At 42.0% G+C, this 18,038-nt stretch overlaps 1 protein-coding gene and 1 long non-coding RNA gene across 4 annotated transcripts in view; one reads left to right on the top strand and one right to left on the bottom strand.

The window, feature by feature from the left end:
• The window catches only part of CAP2 (cyclase associated actin cytoskeleton regulatory protein 2), a 39,585-nt gene extending 24,469 nt beyond the window's left edge, over positions 1 to 15,116 (top strand). For all 3 annotated transcript variants that reach the window (XM_079983293.1, XM_079983295.1, XM_079983294.1), the window contains 7 exons: positions 918 to 1,023; positions 8,291 to 8,486; positions 9,124 to 9,296; positions 10,393 to 10,516; positions 10,979 to 11,061; positions 12,106 to 12,246; positions 13,004 to 15,116. In XM_079983293.1, coding sequence (XP_079839419.1) covers positions 918 to 1,023; positions 8,291 to 8,486; positions 9,124 to 9,296; positions 10,393 to 10,516; positions 10,979 to 11,061; positions 12,106 to 12,246; positions 13,004 to 13,087 — 907 coding nt within the window. In that variant the 3' untranslated portion in view covers positions 13,088 to 15,116. The remainder of the gene's footprint in view (positions 1 to 917; positions 1,024 to 8,290; positions 8,487 to 9,123; positions 9,297 to 10,392; positions 10,517 to 10,978; positions 11,062 to 12,105; positions 12,247 to 13,003) is intronic.
• On the bottom strand, positions 11,068 to 18,008 carry LOC307219818. The gene is made up of 4 exons (XR_013840578.1): positions 17,066 to 18,008; positions 15,998 to 16,844; positions 15,218 to 15,900; positions 11,068 to 11,854 (listed from the first exon to the last, which is right to left on the bottom strand). It is a non-coding gene; the product is annotated as an uncharacterized lncRNA (long non-coding RNA).
• Positions 18,009 to 18,038: the final 30 nt, after the last annotated feature.

Below are 18,038 nucleotides of genomic sequence, written 5' to 3'. Positions count from 1 at the left end.
AGCTACCCTGGCAGATCCCTTACATTCTAGCTATGTTACATTGGTATATTCACCCAGCACAAAAGCTGAAGGAGAAAAAGCCAATGACAAGGAGTTGATTCATGCACGTTGATGGCGACATACAGTGGTGCCCCGCAAGACGAACGCCTCGCAAGACGGAAAACCCGCTGGACGAAAGGGTTTTCCGTTTTGGAGGCGCTTCGCAAAACGAATTTCCCTATGGGCTTGCTTTGCAAGACGAAAATGTCTTGCGAGTTCCTGCGGGGTTTTTTCCCTTTCCCCCCCCCTTTTCCTAAGCCGCTAAGCCGCTTATCAGCTGATCCGCTGATAAGCCGCTTAATAGCTGATCGCTGAAAGCCGCTAAACCGCTAATAGCGCTAATCCGCTAAGCTGTCAATGGGCTTGCTTCGCAAGACGAAAAAACCGCTATACGAAGAGCCTCACGGAACGGATTAATTTTGTCTTGTGAGGCACCACTGTATTCCAAGCAGATGCCGCAGTCTCTGCTTTAACTCACCACTGGTAATGTTACATGTGCCTATGAAACTAATGCAGCCACATTCCACCCAGGAAGAGTGAGGAGGCTGGAGGAAAAATAAATATGCCAGTTCCACAACTAGTGTATTTTCCTTCCCTTGTCAGGAATATGTATGGGGAACAGGCTCGCTCAACCTGCCTCCCAAACTCTCCCTTCACCACTGTTGAAGAACTTGGGGAGGGAGACGGAATGGTGGCTGTTGAGCTTTCCACAGCTGCAGCGAGGAGATTTCTGATGGTGGACCTCCTTTTCTGCTGGAATACCTCCTTCTTTGCAGCATCTGCAATATTCTGTTGGGCCTGTGATCCCAGGGATCTAAGGGTTGCGCCCCCCAAAAAAATGTTTAATGCATGCACAAGTATTTTCCATTATGTTACAGTGATTTGCGCCATGTTGATTGGGTGAAGTCATTCTTGAATATCTGGGCAGAACTTCAAGCATACATCAAAGAATATCACACCACTGGGCTCACATGGAGTAAAACTGTAAGTACTGCATTTATTGGAATTTCCTTCCGATGCAAGAAAAGTTGAATAATACTTATTCTCTCTTACCCTGGATTCATTGTTCCCTTTGATCCTTGGAAATGGCTAATTGAGGATATTATATTACAGAAATTTACTGTGAGGAAAAAGAAGCTCCGAGTGAATGTACCATTACTTGCCCTCTCTCTTAAATGGGTAATGTAAGACCTGATAATGCTGGCAGCTGAATTGAGGAATCTGTGTCAACCCTAAGCTCAATGATAAAGACCACATTCATGTCACACTTGTTAAAGTTAAGGGCTCTCTACATGCTGCTGTAGAATGCAGACATGTTTAATGAAATAGAAAGTTTGCATTGAAGGACAGACGATGCGATTATTGTCGCATGCAGTATGGCCCCTGAGGCATAAGACAGTACAGTCAAATCTCGGTTGTTGAACGTAATCTGTTCTGGAAGCCTGTTCAGCTTCCGAAATGTTCGGCAACCGAGGCGCGGCTTCCGATTGGTTGCACTCAAGTGGAAGCCGTGTCAGACATTCAGCTTCCGAAAAACGTCTGAAAACCGGACCATTTACCTACATTCGGGAGCCGAAAAGTTCCAAAACGGAGGCGTTCGGGAGCTGAAGTTTGACTGTAATGGTTGGCAAGGAGTAATGGCCGCGTACCTGACTTCCTGGCAGTGGAGTCACTTACTGGGAGGGGTGAAGGCAAGGTGCTGAGTAATCACACCAGTGAGAGCAGCAGATTGGCTCCACCAGTGTTCCTACACAGCTCTGACATTGCTGCCCCCTCAGCTCTTCACCCACCCCCACGTAAGTGACTCCTCTGCTTCCAGGTCAGGTGTGTGGCAGCTCCTGGCATAAGACATCCAGATGTAAGCAAAGTGACTGGGTGTGGTAGGTTGAAAACATTTCAAGAGTTAATTTTCAGGAACTTGGTTAGTTCTATGTGGCCTCATCCAGATCCTTTGCTTTCTTCTTGTCTTCTGCGTGGTACCAAATTGTAGTGAGTATTTAGCATTTAGCAAGAAGCAGGTTCACCATCTAGAGCTGTAAGAAATGCCAGGTGTTTTAGTTCAGTGCAATTTACTCATCATCATAACTTGCATTCTAAATGAAAGATGTTAAGACTTACGGCTTTTTAGCCATATCAGCTCACCACTAACAGGCAAAAATTTGTAATGAAAGAACTCTTTTAGAAAATGGGAAGGAAATGTATCTCAATAATTATATTTATTTTAGTAGGGTAACACCACAATTATGAGAAAGTCAGCATGTGAAAACAGCACTATATTCTTCCCTCCTGTGCTATAGAAACTGTCATGGGTGGTAGAGTTAATCACCAGACCAAAAATTGGCTCGCTAAACTAAATAGTGTGGCTAAATGTAACCCACACTGATGTACAGACAGCATGGCAAATCCAGAACAGGTGATAAATGGCACTAATCTTTTTTTTCTTCTTAGATGGCTTCAGACAAACAGATAAACAGCCAAAGTGGATTAGATTTTTCTATAGAGGCAGCAATCATCAGCTGTTTCACCTTGTAACTAGCATATCATTGGGCAGCAGGAATGCTGGCAGACAGGTGGTCTAAATGTTGTAGTTAGCAGGGACAACGCTAGTATACATTTACAGAAGAAACACCTTAACAAAAGATTTATGTCTCCTCGTCATAGTCCACCTGTTCCTCTAGGCTGTTACATGATATTTCACAATCCTCATCTTTGTGTGTGTATGTGCGAAGAGGACAATATGGAGCTCTGTAATCATATTAAGCTTGTAACTAGGATTATAAGAGTTTGTAGTGCTTGTAGCTTTTTATTAGGAGAATGAAAATTTCTCCTTTGAGACTCCCAGTAATTGGTTTCCTGGAGGGGGTGGATTTTCAGTTCATTTATGTCATTGCTCACACCACCTGTCCCCCTCGTTCACAACTCAAATGTCTGTAGGCTGATTAGGCACACATCCACCAAATTAACTTAACTATCGTTAGCATATAAAACATAATGGTGAAATTTGACCCGTGCTTGCCAGAGTTATGTTTTAAAGTTCATATGCTCCATTTTTGTTCAGACTGTCTTTTAAAAGATAAATGTTAATGGGAAAGAATAAGGTGTTGTTATATGTATTATTGAATAGCAGCAATGTACAGTTTTCTGCTATGTGGTAGGTCTTTGATACCTTGTTTTACAGAAGGAAACTGAATCTCATAGTGAGTGTCACTCCCTTGGCTACCCAGAATTACTCCACGCCTAACCTGGGATCTGAACTTGAGCTGAAGTCCAGTTATTATCTACTGGACCACACACTAATTGGTTGAAAGGTGGATACATGAATTTAGGCATCAGGAACTTTTTTACAATTGAGTGAGGTAAACAATAGTGGTATATGGACTCTACTTTTTAAAACCTATATCCCATTTCCAAGCTTGGTTCTTCAAATGCCACTGACTGAAGATGAAAATTAGGAGGTCAAATAACTGATGAGCAAAGAAAGTGAATGTGCATTTTACTTCAACTACCAGGGGGAGTCAATAGCAGTAGAAATATGTATGCAGCAGCCACCCCAAATTTTCTGTTTCCAGGGCAGCTGTCTTCCAGCTCTATCTAGTACACAGGCTGAGGCCCTACCTGCCCACAGACTGTCTCACCAGAGTGGTGCATGCTCTAGTTATCTCCCGCTTGAACTACTGCAATGCAGTGGCGTAGCGTGGGTTGTCAGCACCCGGGGCAAGGCAAGTAATTTGCGCCCCCTAACCCATGGATTTGCGCCCCCTAACCCGTGGATTTGCGCCACCTAACCCCCAGATGTTGCGCCCGGTGCGGCCGGCCCCCCTGCACCCCCCACGCTACGCCACTGCTGCAATGCGCTCTACGTGGGGCTACCTTTGAAGGTGACCCAGAAACTGCAACTAATCCAGAATGCAGCAGCTAGACTGGGGACTGGGAATGGCTGCCGAGACCATATAACAGTGGTCCTGAAAGACCTACATTGGCTCCCAGTACATTTCCGAGCACAATTCAAAGTGTTGGTGCTGACCTTTAAAGCCCTAAACGGCCTCGGCCCAGTATACCTGAAGGAGCGTCTCCCACCCCCTCTGCCTGGACACTGAAGTCCAGCGCCGAGGGCCTTCTGGTGGTTCCCTCACTGCAAGAAGTGAGGTTACAGGGAACCAGGCAGAGGGCCTTCTCAGTAGTGGCACCCGCCCTGTGGAACACCCTCCCACCAGATGTCAAGGAAATAAACAACTATCTGACTTTTAGACGACATCTGAAGGCAGCCCTTAGGGAAGCTTTTAATGTTTGATGTTCTGTTGTGCTTTTAATTCTGTTGGGAGCCACCCAGAGTGACTGGGGAAACCCAGCCAGATGGGCAGGGTATAAGTAATAAATTGTTGTTGTTGTTACTATTATTATTATTTATTGCTAGATCTTGATCTCAAAGGAGTTGACAAGGATGGGCCATAGTCTGGTGGTACAGAATCTGCTTTGCATGCAGATGACCCCAGGTCCAATCCTTGGCATCTCCAGCTGCTTGGGAGAGGCCCCATTTGAAACCCAGGAGAGCCACTGCCAGTTTGTGTTGTTGGCATCCGTCCATCTTGGGAGAGAGTGTGCCTTTGGGGGTGAAGTCAAACTGTTGGACAGTTTCAGCACCTGCTGTGGCTGTAGAGTTCCGCCAGTTTGTGTAGACCAGTATTTCCCAAACTCGGGTCTCCAGCTGTTTTTGAACTACAGTTCCCATCATCTCTGACCACTGGTCTTGCCAGCTAGGGAAGATGGGTGTTGTAGTCCAAAAACATCTGGAGACCCAAGTTTGGGAAACAATGGTGTAGACTATACTAAATGGGCCAGTGCTCAGACTTGGCATAAGGCTGCTTCCTATGTTTGTCTAAGTTCAATAAAAGCCATTGCAGGGCCTCTGATCAACATCTTCCCTGTCCCCGACACACACACTTACCTTGGCCTCCAATGTGTGGAGTCTGAAGTACCTGCCAGTGGAATGACACCAGTGTGGTTTCCTGTACCTGCACAAAACCCAGGTGGTGTCTGTCCAAGTGTGGGCACTCACAACTCCCACTTGCCAGAGGGCAAGGTATCATCATTGATCAGAGTTCCTGCAGGAATATCTCTCCCCTGTGTTATGTTGATCTCCAGTGGAAGGAGATGGAAGTTGAGGAGCAAAACCATAATCCTTAGAAAGCTTCATTTTGTATCTCCTGCAAATGTTAGGAACTTGGCCAACTTCATTCCCAGGGCAGGAGCTGGTAGCTCCCACACCCTCATCAACACAGGATTTATTACCAATTACAGTAAGGCTAGTCTAGTATCTTTTATACATAAATATTCCTCAGAAAACTAATGATACATTTGACATTAAAATACAATGTGCTTCCCTTCAAAAGCAAGTCTTTTTTGCATGCTTTTATAATCCGTAATCCTGATTCCCTTTATGTTTTTTTGGAATTACTTTCAAACAATTCCACGGTTGGCAACAAATGGATCTTATTTGCGAGTGAGATCAACCCCCAACAGATACTTTGGCACAAATACTTTCGTATGTTACTTGACCAAACTATATGCTATAAGGGGCAGCAATGAGAGAGCAGCTGTTGCTAAGGAAGGCAGCTGACATAAACCTAGAAGACAGACGTCGTAACCATTTGTGCTAGCTGAATAGCTGTTTAAATGCCTTTTTATAAGGATACATTGTTATTAACATCTGCTCACACTTAATCTAAAGAATGGTTTGGAACAGCAAGCACCTGCTGGATTAAGGGAAGGATGGACTTTTGAGAAACTGTAACACATCTTTCTTGTACAAGGTCCTAAACTGAAGTCTGTGAATTCACAGACCTGCAGCTCCCTCATGCAGCCAATGCTCAGATAGACGAGCTTTTGTGAGGAAACGGAGGGGCTGGGACAGCTACTGAGCCCCAGCATGGGCCACTGTGGCCAAAGAGGTTACTTGGGCATAACTGCTCCCTCAGAGACAGTGCTCCTTCCAGAACCAGGAGGTAGAGAGGGAAGGCTGAGGCAGTGATAAGGTCAGCATAAAGCAAACACACTAGTTTGTCTCTATTGGTGTATTTGCACTGTGCCAACCTCCCTGCTTCCTTGCCCCTCCTGGTAAGCAGCAGTGATGCAACTGGCTGAAGGTGACTGAGCATTGTCACCTCACTCAGCCATCTGCTGCTGCCATTACCCCATTGCTAGGAGGACGAAAAGCAGATGGGCTGGTTTTCAAAGCAGAGAAGAAAGGGCAAACCTGGATATGAAAGAGTTTTAAAGTCCCTCTTTGCCTCACCTTCCAGGTCTTCTGTTTTAGACTAGCCTCCACAAATGGGCCCAGACTGCACATGTGGGGTGGTGGTTTGAAAGCACCCACGTCAAAGCTCCCTGTATAGAGGAAGCCCACAATTTGCACAGGCTTTACTTATGCAAGCACAACCTTATGCAGGCGGGATAAATAAGTAAATGGAGAGCCAGGGAAACCCATCATTCTCTGCTCTCTATTTATTAATTTCTTGAGCACTCAGCAGATTCTCCTTGCTTGACAGACTTTGGGAAGGTAGCACAAGGACTCTGGAACACTGTCAGAGGCCCATCGCTGCCTTCCCAAAGTGGGGTAACCAAGGCACCGGGCTTCAGGAAAGAAGTACGCATACCCCTGGAACTGGACCCCTGGAACTGAATCCTTGCATAAGTGGCAGGCCTACTGTATAACAATTTAACATACTGGGAAGATGTGATAGCTCAGGAGTCATTTCGAGCATGCTGTTTGATGCTGTATGGACCAGATTTGCATAGGAGTTTGTCAATCTGTTTGAGTGTGGCTCCTCAACGGGGCCCATGCTAATGGAGGTAACTTACAACTATTTCACTGTCAAAAGCCAACACGCAGTAAAAGGAACTACAGTCATACCTTGAATCCCTAATGCCTTGGTACTCGGACGTTTTGGCTCCCGAACGCCGCAAACCCAGGAGTGTTCCAGTTTGTGAACGTTCTTTGGAACCCAAATGTCCAACAGGGCTTCCACGACTTCCAGTTGGCTGCAGGAGCTTCCTGCAGCAAATCGGAAGCCGTGCTTTGGTTTCCGAACGTTTTGGAAGGTGAACAGATTCCATTTGACTTCTAAGGTACAACTGTACAAGAAAAATACAAGAGAAAAAGCACACAATATTAACAGGAGGTGCTTCGAGTTACATTGCTGATTAACAGCCTGATGGTGTTGGTTTAAACTCCACAGACTTCAGTGATACATACCGTATTTTTCGCCCTATAGGACGCACTTTTTCCCCTCCAAAAATGCAGGGGAAATGTGTGTGCGTCCTATGGGGCGAATACAGGCTTCAGGAAGCTCTGCGCAACCCTCAGGAGCCCGGCGAGCTCCCTAGGCTTGCGGATAGCAGGCTGTTTTGGGGGCTGGGGTCGGGGGAAGCTCGGGCTTCCCCCGCGCCAGCCCCATGCTTGTGGGGGAAATAATTTTTTTTTCTTTATTCCCCCCCCCCCAAAAAAAAGCTAGGTGCGTCCTATAGGGTGGTGCGTCCTATGGGGCGAAAAATACGGTACTTTTAAATAAGAATGCGTAGGGTTGTACCTAACTTTTTGTATTCTAACATTACATTACATCTTGTCAGTCCTTGGGATGGTATAATAAGTGACCACTATTATCAGGTTGATTTTTTTTACCACTAATCTTTATTTCCATAATATTTGGTGTAAGTTCACATATCCTTCATGGTTTAGCTGAAAGTGCATGTCCTGGAACAAGCCTTGGAAGATAAATAGAAAATTCCATATCAGAGTTGTTAATTGTAAAGACGACTAATCAGTTTAGGAATATGAATAATACAATTTGGTTCCCTGGAATAATCTTTTTTATTCTTTTATGTATTGTATATTATTTTATGAAATACAGGTTGTAGCTTGTCTTTATGTTTATTTTTTCCTGAAACTATTTTGTGATGGCCGTTGGTTGTAAGCAACAAAGGAGACAGAATTCCAAAACTGCATAAATATATAACAGTTAATTTTTTTACAGGCATCCAAACCTATTATTTGTTTTCTAACTGTGACCACCTTGAACCTTTCGTATAATCACTGGATTCCAGGTTGTTGTTTTTTAATCATGCATTCCACAATGAAATTATGGGATCGGTGCATATTCCATCATACCAAAAGTATAGTGCAGAAGAGTTTCTCGTGATTTGTGACACCATTTGTTTATATATTTCCAGACGCCTTTTTAAATTTTCCTTATAGGGTCCAATCGCATCAGCAGCATCTGGGCTGTCTACTCTAGCAAGCAACCAGGGTCCTCCTCCACCTCCACCTCCTCCTCCACCACCACCACCCGGACCTCCTCCTGTCTTTGATACAGAAAATGCAAAAGATGATGCAACTGCAACCCGCTCAGCCTTATTTGCCCAGCTGAACCAGGGAGAAACAATTACCAAAGGTGCCAAGAAAATAATACATTTGCAATTTGATAGTCATTATCTTTTTGTTTCTTCAAGAAACAAAACACCAAGCAAGCTTTCATTAACTGCCATGCGTCTTTCTCTAGGGCATAGAGCCACTGGTCAAGGAAGCGCAAAATGACATCCTGATTGCTTTCAGGACCCTGTGTACACAAAAGTACATCATTCAGAAACCTGATACCACTCTTGTAACATTAATTTGCTGTCAGTTGATTCCGGAGTCTCTTTTGATGTTGCACGCCTTTGCATTTTGAGAAACATTAGGCGTTGTGCTCTTAATCAGACATAAAGCTCTCAGTTGGTAGAGTGTGAAGATCTCCATTTCAGGGTTGTGGGTTCGAGCCCCACATTGGGCAAAGGTTTCCTGCATTGCGGGTGGCTGGGCTATATGACTTGTGGTCCCTTCCAGCTCTGTGACTCCATGATACTCTGTAAATAGAATCAGGAATAACGCTTTTCTGCAGGCAAAGTTGCATTAAAATACAAGTGCCTGCTGATTTATCGAACACAACACAATAGCAAAAGTTGGGCCACCATATCAACTAATCCGATTAAAGCGATGCTTTTAAGTGTACGAAGCTGCTATTTTTGTACAGCTGCTTGTGGTTTTCTTAGGGCTTCGCCATGTCTCTGATGACCTGAAGACTCATAAGAATCCCAGTCTTCGGGCTCAGGGGACACCGATTCGATCTCCTACAAAAAGCCATGCACCAAATCTGACTACTCCCAAGCCTCCCCAGCAGAGCCACTGTCCTGTGTTGGAACTTGAAGGAAAGAAATGGAGAGTGGTAAGTTCAGCTCACCTATAAATGACCTTTACTAGAGTAAACTGACCTGGTTTACTGAACTTTCTCTGGAGTAAACAGTGTGCAAAAGGTGTACAGTCGTACCTCAGAAGTCGAACGGAATCCATTCCGGAAGTCCATTCGACTTCCAAAACATTCGGAAACCAAAGCATGGCTTCTGATTGGCTACACAAAGGTCCTGCAGCCAATCAGAAGCTGTGGAAGCCCCGTCGGATGTTTGGGTTCCAAAGAAGGTTCGCAAACTGAAACACTCACTCCCGGGTTTGCAGCATTCGGGAGCCAAAACATCCGAGTACCAAGGTGTTCGGGATTCAAGGTACGACTGTAGTAACATACTATATAAAACAGCACATTCAAACATCTCAATGTTTCCCTTTAAGTAAATGCCATTAGATGTTGGTGTAACTGTGCTCTGCATGAAATAGCATACTGCCATATTTCCACAAAAGTAAGTAAATTGCGAGGAGGTGGAGCCCCACTTAAGAACATGACTTGGAATGATATGCACCAATGATGCTGAAAATAATTATGCAGTCTTTGGGAAGAATCCTCAGAATTGCTTATTTGCAAATATTGTTAGAAAGTTGGGTATGATATTAACAAATTTGCAGAACAAATATTGCTTCCAATCTAAAAGTCAAACAAAGGCTGCACTTTCAGTGCCGTTCCCTGGATGATGGGCATGTTTGACATCTTATCACTGCAGGTAGTTTTTTCTTTAAAAATGTGCTTATTTAAATTTCACCCAAAATGTTTGGAAACTTCACCCAAAATTGGATTAATTTAATTTGTTAAAATCTTGAATAATTAAACTTTGAAATCATTTTAGATAACTTCGTCTAGCCCAAAGAAATACACAAATTACTGATACCATGTATTCATGTGTTGATTCTCAAAACACTCCTGTGGAACTTGCAGCTTGGTGGAAAAGCAGGTGATACACCAAAAGAATGTAGCTGCAGGTTAGATTCTCATCCACTTTTTGTGAGATAATAGTGACTGGGAGAAAAGTGCAAATGCTACTATCTGTTAAAGCTAATCTGTGGTTTGTTCCTTCTTTTCTTTCTTTTTAATGCAGGAATACCAAGAAGACAAGAATGACCTTTTAATTTCTGACACTGAACTCAAACAAGTAGCTTACATTTTCAAGTGCAACAAATCTACATTACAGATGAAAGGGAAAATTAATTCCATTACAGTTGGTACGTGTGCTTATTTCTAGAGTGAAGACTAAGGCTGTAATCTTATGTACATATACCTGGAATAAACCCTGTTGAATATAGTGAGACTTACTTGGGGCGGGGGGTGTGTGTGTGTGTGGAATATGCATAGGATTGTAATGAACGTCCTGCAAAGCTTTTATAGGTGATACCACTTTAGGACACAATTGTTACTCGTTTTGAAATCTGTGGGGATAAGAATGTGAATAAAATTAGCTGGATTCTCTGAGTTGATTCCAATGTTGGCAATACTCATCCATTAAAATTAATGGACATGATTAACATAAGTCTGTTAATTTCAGTGGATCTACTCTGTGTAAATCTTAATTAGCTATAACCAGCAAACACTTGCAAGTTGTAGCAGTTAATTTCTTTCTCATATGTTCAACAACAGATAGCACTGAATACATTTTGTGACCTTTTTATTTCTCCCCTTTTCTCCAGACAATTGCAAAAAGTTTGGCCTTGTGTTTGACAACGTTGTGGGTATTGTTGAAGTGATCAATTCCAAGGATATTCAGATACAGGTAAACATCCATTCATAACACTAATACAGGGAACAAGAAAGATAGACTCTCCTACTCCACCTGCTGAGGTTCCACTGATCATCAGCTTCCACCAACAGCTCCTCTTTGTATTTTTAAAAAACATGCATGTTAGATGCAAAGATGCATTTAACACCATGTCTAGTTGGGCCTTTAAGTTATATCTCACTGTTGCTTTCATGCTCTACTTGTGAGCTTCAGCAACATTTATAACATGGTGTGACTATTAATTCTTTGCATTTTATATATGCACCTACAAATGTGCTCTTTGTGACCTCAGGCAACCTTTGCTCTTTTATAGAGAAAGAAGGAGGGAGGGGAGAAATATCACCAGGCATTGCTCTTGACAAGCAGTGACTCAGCCCATTAATCTGTGGTATCCTTTACATCTGTTAAACTTTCAGTAAGAGCTGGCTAATAGCCATCTGCTTAGTTCCCTGTACCCGCCTTCAAAGAAACATGCTTATTCTATGGAATATCCTGCTTAGGGAGGTCCTCTGATCCACTTTCTCCTCTCCTTTAGGGGGCATGCAAAGGTCATTCTGTGCACAGGTGAGATGGAGAGGAGATAGATTGTTGATGGATGACAATATTTTACAATCTAGGTATCTGAAGAACTGCCTGCAAATCTCCTTGATTGTTTAGGTTTTCCTCAGATGGATCTTGCTCCCCTTAGCTGACTTCCTGGCACCTATTCTGATGATATTTTCAATGCCAAGGGGGAAATAATTTGCCAGAGAGCTGCATGTCACCTGATTCTGCTTCAATGGAAAGCCTGTTGAAATTAAAGTGGGTAACATGAGAGCAATGCTTGACAATTTTTTTATGCAACCATTCACAGTTGTTTATAACACGGTGGCAACGGACTACGGGGGCTGACTTGTGTATTGAATTACCATTGAAATTTTGCTGGTTTTAATTAAGCTCTGCCTGGCCTGGTGGAAAAAACCCCCAAAACACTTCTCTGTTGGTGTTAACATCTTTTTCTTTACTATTTTGTTATAAAGTCCTTTGATTGTTCTGCAGGTAATAGGGAAAGTGCCAACCATTTCAATTAACAAGACTGAAGGCTGTCATATATACCTCAGTGAGGAATCATTAGATTGTGAGATTGTGAGTGCTAAGTCATCTGAAATGAACATCCTTATCCCAAAGGATGGTGATTATGTAAGTGTAATATTTTAAAACTTTCTAATACAAATTTCTGAAATACACACTGAATTGTATACTGACAGCAAGTTGCTTTGAAGAAAACAGTTTTTTGGATTAAAGTAAATTGTTTCTGGAATATATACAGTATAATATATACTCATTCTCTTTCTCTTTTTGTTCTGATGTGGTGTTCTATATATAATATTAAGGTTTAGACTTATTATAAGTTATTGTGAAGTTTAAGTTAAGTCTGCTGCAACTGGATTTCTTTTGGACAGCACCAATCCTGAATGTATTGGATTTGTGACCATTGTGCTCATTTGCCTTCAGTAGCAGTAAAGCTCTGCTGGATGAAATATTAATTGCCCCTGGTCTATTTTTTGGGAATCCTGCAACATGTTTAAGTTTTAACTCTGCTAACTATACATTGGAGTCTGCTCTGGATCAATATTGAGTAGAATTTCAGTGACAGCATTTTCTTACTTTTTGGCATTTATGCTATCCTAACCTTACGTTCTAACCCTACACATAAAAGATTGAGATGGTTGTCATCAAATTACATCAAGAGGAGAAATCACAAATCTGCTAGTGCAACAAAAAATGAAAAAATGCCACACTTGTTTTTCCCCCTGAATGTAATCAAGAAAGTCCTTTATAGCATGACTGACTTATAAAAGCCTCCTCAGTCATGTGCCACTAACAGTGAGGGCATCAGTTTTCATAACAGCCACTTGTTTGACCAACTGACATTGTCAATCTTGTGTCCATATAGAAAGAATTTCCTGTTCCTGAACAGTTCAAGACATCGTGGGATGGATCCAAGTTGGTCACTGATCCTACAGAGATTGTGGGTTAACTTCCTAGGGCCGGACAGAAACAAATGACCACAATCTCCAAAGAAATTCATCTTAAAACAGCAGCATGAAGAAGTAGCACTGGTTTGTAATGAGTGATAAGCCTTCCAGCAGCTACTTTGTGTTCTGGAAACCATATGCTGTATTACATAGTATTTTTCCTCCACTGAGACTATCTCTGTGGAGGAAAAAAGTATACTGATGTACACAACTATGTTTGAGGGAGGCATGAACGTTCATTTTGCCATGACACACTTTGAAACCACTGCACAGCCCCTGTTCACTTTTTGTAGGCATCCTGATATTCTCAACATGTCCACAATTTGCAAATAGGTCATACACAATGTCATGTGAATGTATAAATATTTTTTAAATTAACTATTCAGGTTACTGGCTATTTCACTGCATACAGGAAGCCAAATGTCTGCATGATACACTTTTGTCATGTTTCAGTGCATTCCTTTTTTAATGTTTTGACCGATTTAAAAAAACCGTAGGAGGTTAAGATGTTCATTTTAGATTTCAATTCATTCATGTATCACCTAATAAACCTGGAGCCCAAAAAGTCTGTAGTTCTTATATGTCTTTGTGCTTCTGAAAGTTGAAATGGTAGAACTCTCAGCAATATAGCTGCTAATGGAAAAGAAAAGCTAGATTTTTTTCAATTTCTTATTTCCCTTGACTATCTATTTTTAACAAAGAGAGTTTGCTGTTATCTTTGTTTCTATTCAATTTTGTTGACGTTAGCTCAGAGATAATTTATAGAAAAAGTTATTTTAAACTTAAGTAAATCTGCATTCTACTGAGTCCCGCCCCCCTTCTCCCCTGTCCATTATAACATTTCCTTGTTTGTGGGCTTTACTGTTTACTTGGGTCAAACAGTATTTAACAACCTAATCTGAAAAGAAAAAAAATTGATAACATAAAGGCTCTTAGCTGAATGTTAAGCATCGTTTCTCCTGGATCTCACAAATGCTAATTATTCCTATGTCTGGAAGGAACGAGAAGACAATAAAATGCAGTGTCTTCTGGGGTAAGGCCAAAGATTACTACTTGCCACCCTACCAAACATTAATGAAGACATGGTAAAAAGTTATATAATGGTATCAGACTTAAGTCACAATCTGAGACAGACCCACTGAAATCAATATACTTGCTATTACATTGTAATGTTAGTGCACTGATTTCAGTAGGTGCACTCTGAGTTAGATACTGCCCTGTTTTCCATTCAAGGAATAGGGTTTTGCTTCAGAAATGCTAAGAGCTATTCCACACTTGGATGTTCTATGTCTCTTGCCGTTTTGTATGTAGTACCCTCCTCTGCCTGCATACATCCACTCTATCATTGTGAAGGCTGTGTTGCTGAATAGCACCAATTTTATTATACATCCTGGCCGCCATCTGTGAGAGTGCCAGCTTTTGCAATAAAATACACTTCCAGACCACTGTCTGGAGATTAGAGTGGCTCCTAATAATACAGAAGTTGGTTATCCTAGTTATATATCTTATTTTGTGTATTGGGCAAGGGTGTATTTCTGCTTCTATTTCCATTTGTAAGGTATGCATGCATTTATTCAAAAATGTACGTTAAGAAAAGCCATAGACTATTTCTGAATAAATTTTGAACTCAGACTAAAAGGATTGTATTTTGGGAGATGGGCTTGACTTACACGGTCCATATTTTTAATTTGTAACACTAATGTGATGTGCAGTACATGTTGTATGATTTCAATACATTTTGATTACTTATACTACTTTGTAACAGTGAAATAATGGTAATATGCTTGCAAAGCTAGATCAGGATATAAATCGTGCCTACTGCACCTTACAAGATATGTAACTCCTTCATTTTTAAATTATATTTGACTGTAGTACTGTATAGATACTACAACAAATAGTGCGCACAGAATAAGATTTTGCTATCTGATGTTTGATCTGTATGTATAATGTTGTTGTGGGTTTAGTACATGTCATTTTTCAATAGTAAACCTGACATGACTAAAAATAAAATGGTAACTTGTTTAAATATAATGCATTGTAGAGGTTTTTTTAAAAAAATATTGCCTTTCATGTTCAAAACATATGGGATATTTGCATATATAATAAGATGCATTTAACTCATAAGCACTTACATCTGGAATTGAAAAAGAAATCAGTCTTCTTGACAACAGATGAGCTGCGCTGGGGTGAGTGTCCCAGTGTTGCAAAGCCACAACTGAAAAGATCCTAAGCAGAGTATGATCCGAGAGTCAGCAAACGGAGAGGCTGAGAGGAAGACACTACACAAAGCAGCTGCCCTTGCCTATCTGATTATTTAGTGATTTATTTACTTATATGTTGCCAATGTGTGTGGCACAAAGCACCATACTACAAACCCCAGTCCCACACCAAAGGAGCTTACCAATAGGAATTTTGGCAGATCAGGATGTACAAGAGGGTAAGGAAGGGAAAAGAAAGTTAAAAGATATATGTATCCAATGCATCTTCAAATTTGCTCAAATTACATAATGAATGATGAGCACGTGATTTAAGTGGATTTAAGAATTGAGAACCTTGAGGACACACGCACTATCCAGGGAAACAGTACCTATTTATCTACTTGCACTGGTGTGCTTTCAAACTGCTAGGTTGGCAAGAGCTGGGACAGAGCAACGGGAGCTCACCTGTTGCGGGGATTCAAACCGCCGACCTTCCGATCGGCAAGCCCAAGAGCAGGGGGCAGCAACCTAAGGCCCATGGGCCGGAAGCAGCCCATGGAGGTCGTTTACTGGCCCACGAGCTGCCCCTGAATCGAGTTGCCCGCTTGCGCACTGTGCTAAACTGGTGCAGCATGGTGCAGGGACTCGCTTTCATAGCGCTGAACATCAAATCTGCACATGTGCAGATGCAGAAAATCACGTCTGCGCAGACACAAACGCTGAAAGTTGCAGACTGGAGCACTCATGCACACACACAATCTGGCCCACGGAGGGATCTCCGTAGGAACGATCTGGCCCAGGCAAGATAAACCTTGCCGACCGACCCCTGCCCAAGAGGCTCAGTGGCTTTCACCACCTTCAGCAAATAATAAGAAAAGGCTTTAAAGAACATACACTTCGGGAAATTATGTGTTTAAATGTGAATCAATTTGTGTTCTCACTTTGCAATTAAAAGCAGAATCTACAAATATGACTGTGAAAATAAAGCAAAAAAGCAAATACAGTATACCTGACTTTTACTTATCAACCATTGTTGAGATACTGACTCTGCATAGCCACCAGGTGGCAGAATAAGCACTAGAATGTAAACGATTTCCAAACACTCCTCAGAAAAAATGGGAAAAGCTACAGTTTTGAAAATATGTTTGTTAAATTAAAAAAGAGCAAATGATGCTGTTAATTTTATCTTGAAGTGGGCTGTGACATTTATATTTTTAAAACCTGAAACTATTTTAGAATTCTAAGGGCAATCATTCAAATATAGGCAGAGAGAGAGAAAACAATCACTCAGGTCTCATGTCTAATTATTCGAATATATGTGAATACTCACAATCAAGTTAGAGTTAAGCACCAAGGAGTACATATGAATAAGGAATAAAAAAGTTGCTGATCCTATAAGAGAATGGCAGGCTGCTGTTCATTTCTAGTATGCAGGTTACATTGGTGTGCAATTGAATTAAAATAATATATCTGTCATAATGTTATGTTGCAGTCACCTTTGACTGGACTTAACCATCCAGGGGTCCTTCACCTTACTTTTACCTGCTGCAGTGGCAATATACTGTTCTAGCAAACTTTCTTGTTCAGTGTTTGCATATTTATTAATCCCACTGAAAATTCAGCCAGAGGTATTCCCAATTGCACATAGGACTGCAGCTAAGTTCTAAGACTGCAAATATGCACATTTACTTGGGAGTAAGCCTCACAGAACTCAGAGTAAATAATGATAGGACACGGCAGTAAGACTTCTAAGCTCAACCCAAATACACTTTGAACTCAAACCTAAACACGTTGACTTAAAAAAGGAATATCCACCCATACTCGTGGAGGATAAGGCTGGTAGTCACAATGGTTGTATATTACTTCTAGTACCAGAGGTAGTTTGCCTCTGAGTAAGAGCTGCTGGGGATCAGGAATGGCAGGAAGATGCTGTGCTCATATCCTGTTTGTGGGCGTCCCTGATACTTCTCCTTAGCTACTGCAAGAATGGAAAGCCAGACTAGATAGGCCTATGTTCTTACCCAGCAGATATCTTCTTATATTACTATTATATTATTGGGGACTAGATTCTTAGAATGATGACACATTTGCTTTCTACAGATTTTCTGAAGCAGCCCAAACGTGTAGCAAAAACTCTCACAATGAATGCAATACTTCACTCAAAGTCTGATCCAAAAATACTTAGAAATGAGGTCAAGCAGCTGAAGCCAGCTAAACACACGGACAAAGGATGTTACAAAAAAGGTTTGGCCTTACAGCCAAGAGCTGTGCCAACTTATCCCAACACAAGGCATTTGTTTATCTCGTTGGCTGCCAGGCAAGAGAGGATAAAGGATCCCCAGAGGGTCAGGGAGCTGGGGACAGGTTGCTTCCAAGGGATCCTTGTTTGCTTCAGATAATCTGGGCGAGTCTTCAAAACATAAGTCTGGTATGGTCAGCAGCACCCATACGCTGTACAACTGCCTGTTGCTTTCGCTGAAAACCTTTAGTCCCCTCTTCTAGAGAACTTGAAGGAGATAAAAAAGAGGGTGTGCAAGTTGCAAGGACGCCTGGTCAAAGCTCACAGGTCAAACACGTTGCTATTCTAAGTGCACTGGTGATCCTGGGCAGCTCGGCGCCTTCTGATCCCCACCTGCAAAGGGGTATGGCAGACCGCATGGGTTCGGTATGACAGGAAACCTGTTCCAGTGCAAGGACTTTGGCCGCCCTGCCTCTTTTCCTTATCGTACTCCTCTTTTCTCTGCTGCGGGCGGGG

The sequence above is a fragment of the Podarcis cretensis genome (assembly GCF_951804945.1).
Source record: "Podarcis cretensis genome assembly, chromosome: 7".
Lineage (NCBI taxonomy): Eukaryota > Metazoa > Chordata > Lepidosauria > Squamata > Lacertidae > Podarcis > Podarcis cretensis.
This window is presented reverse-complemented; position numbering and strand designations above follow the sequence as displayed.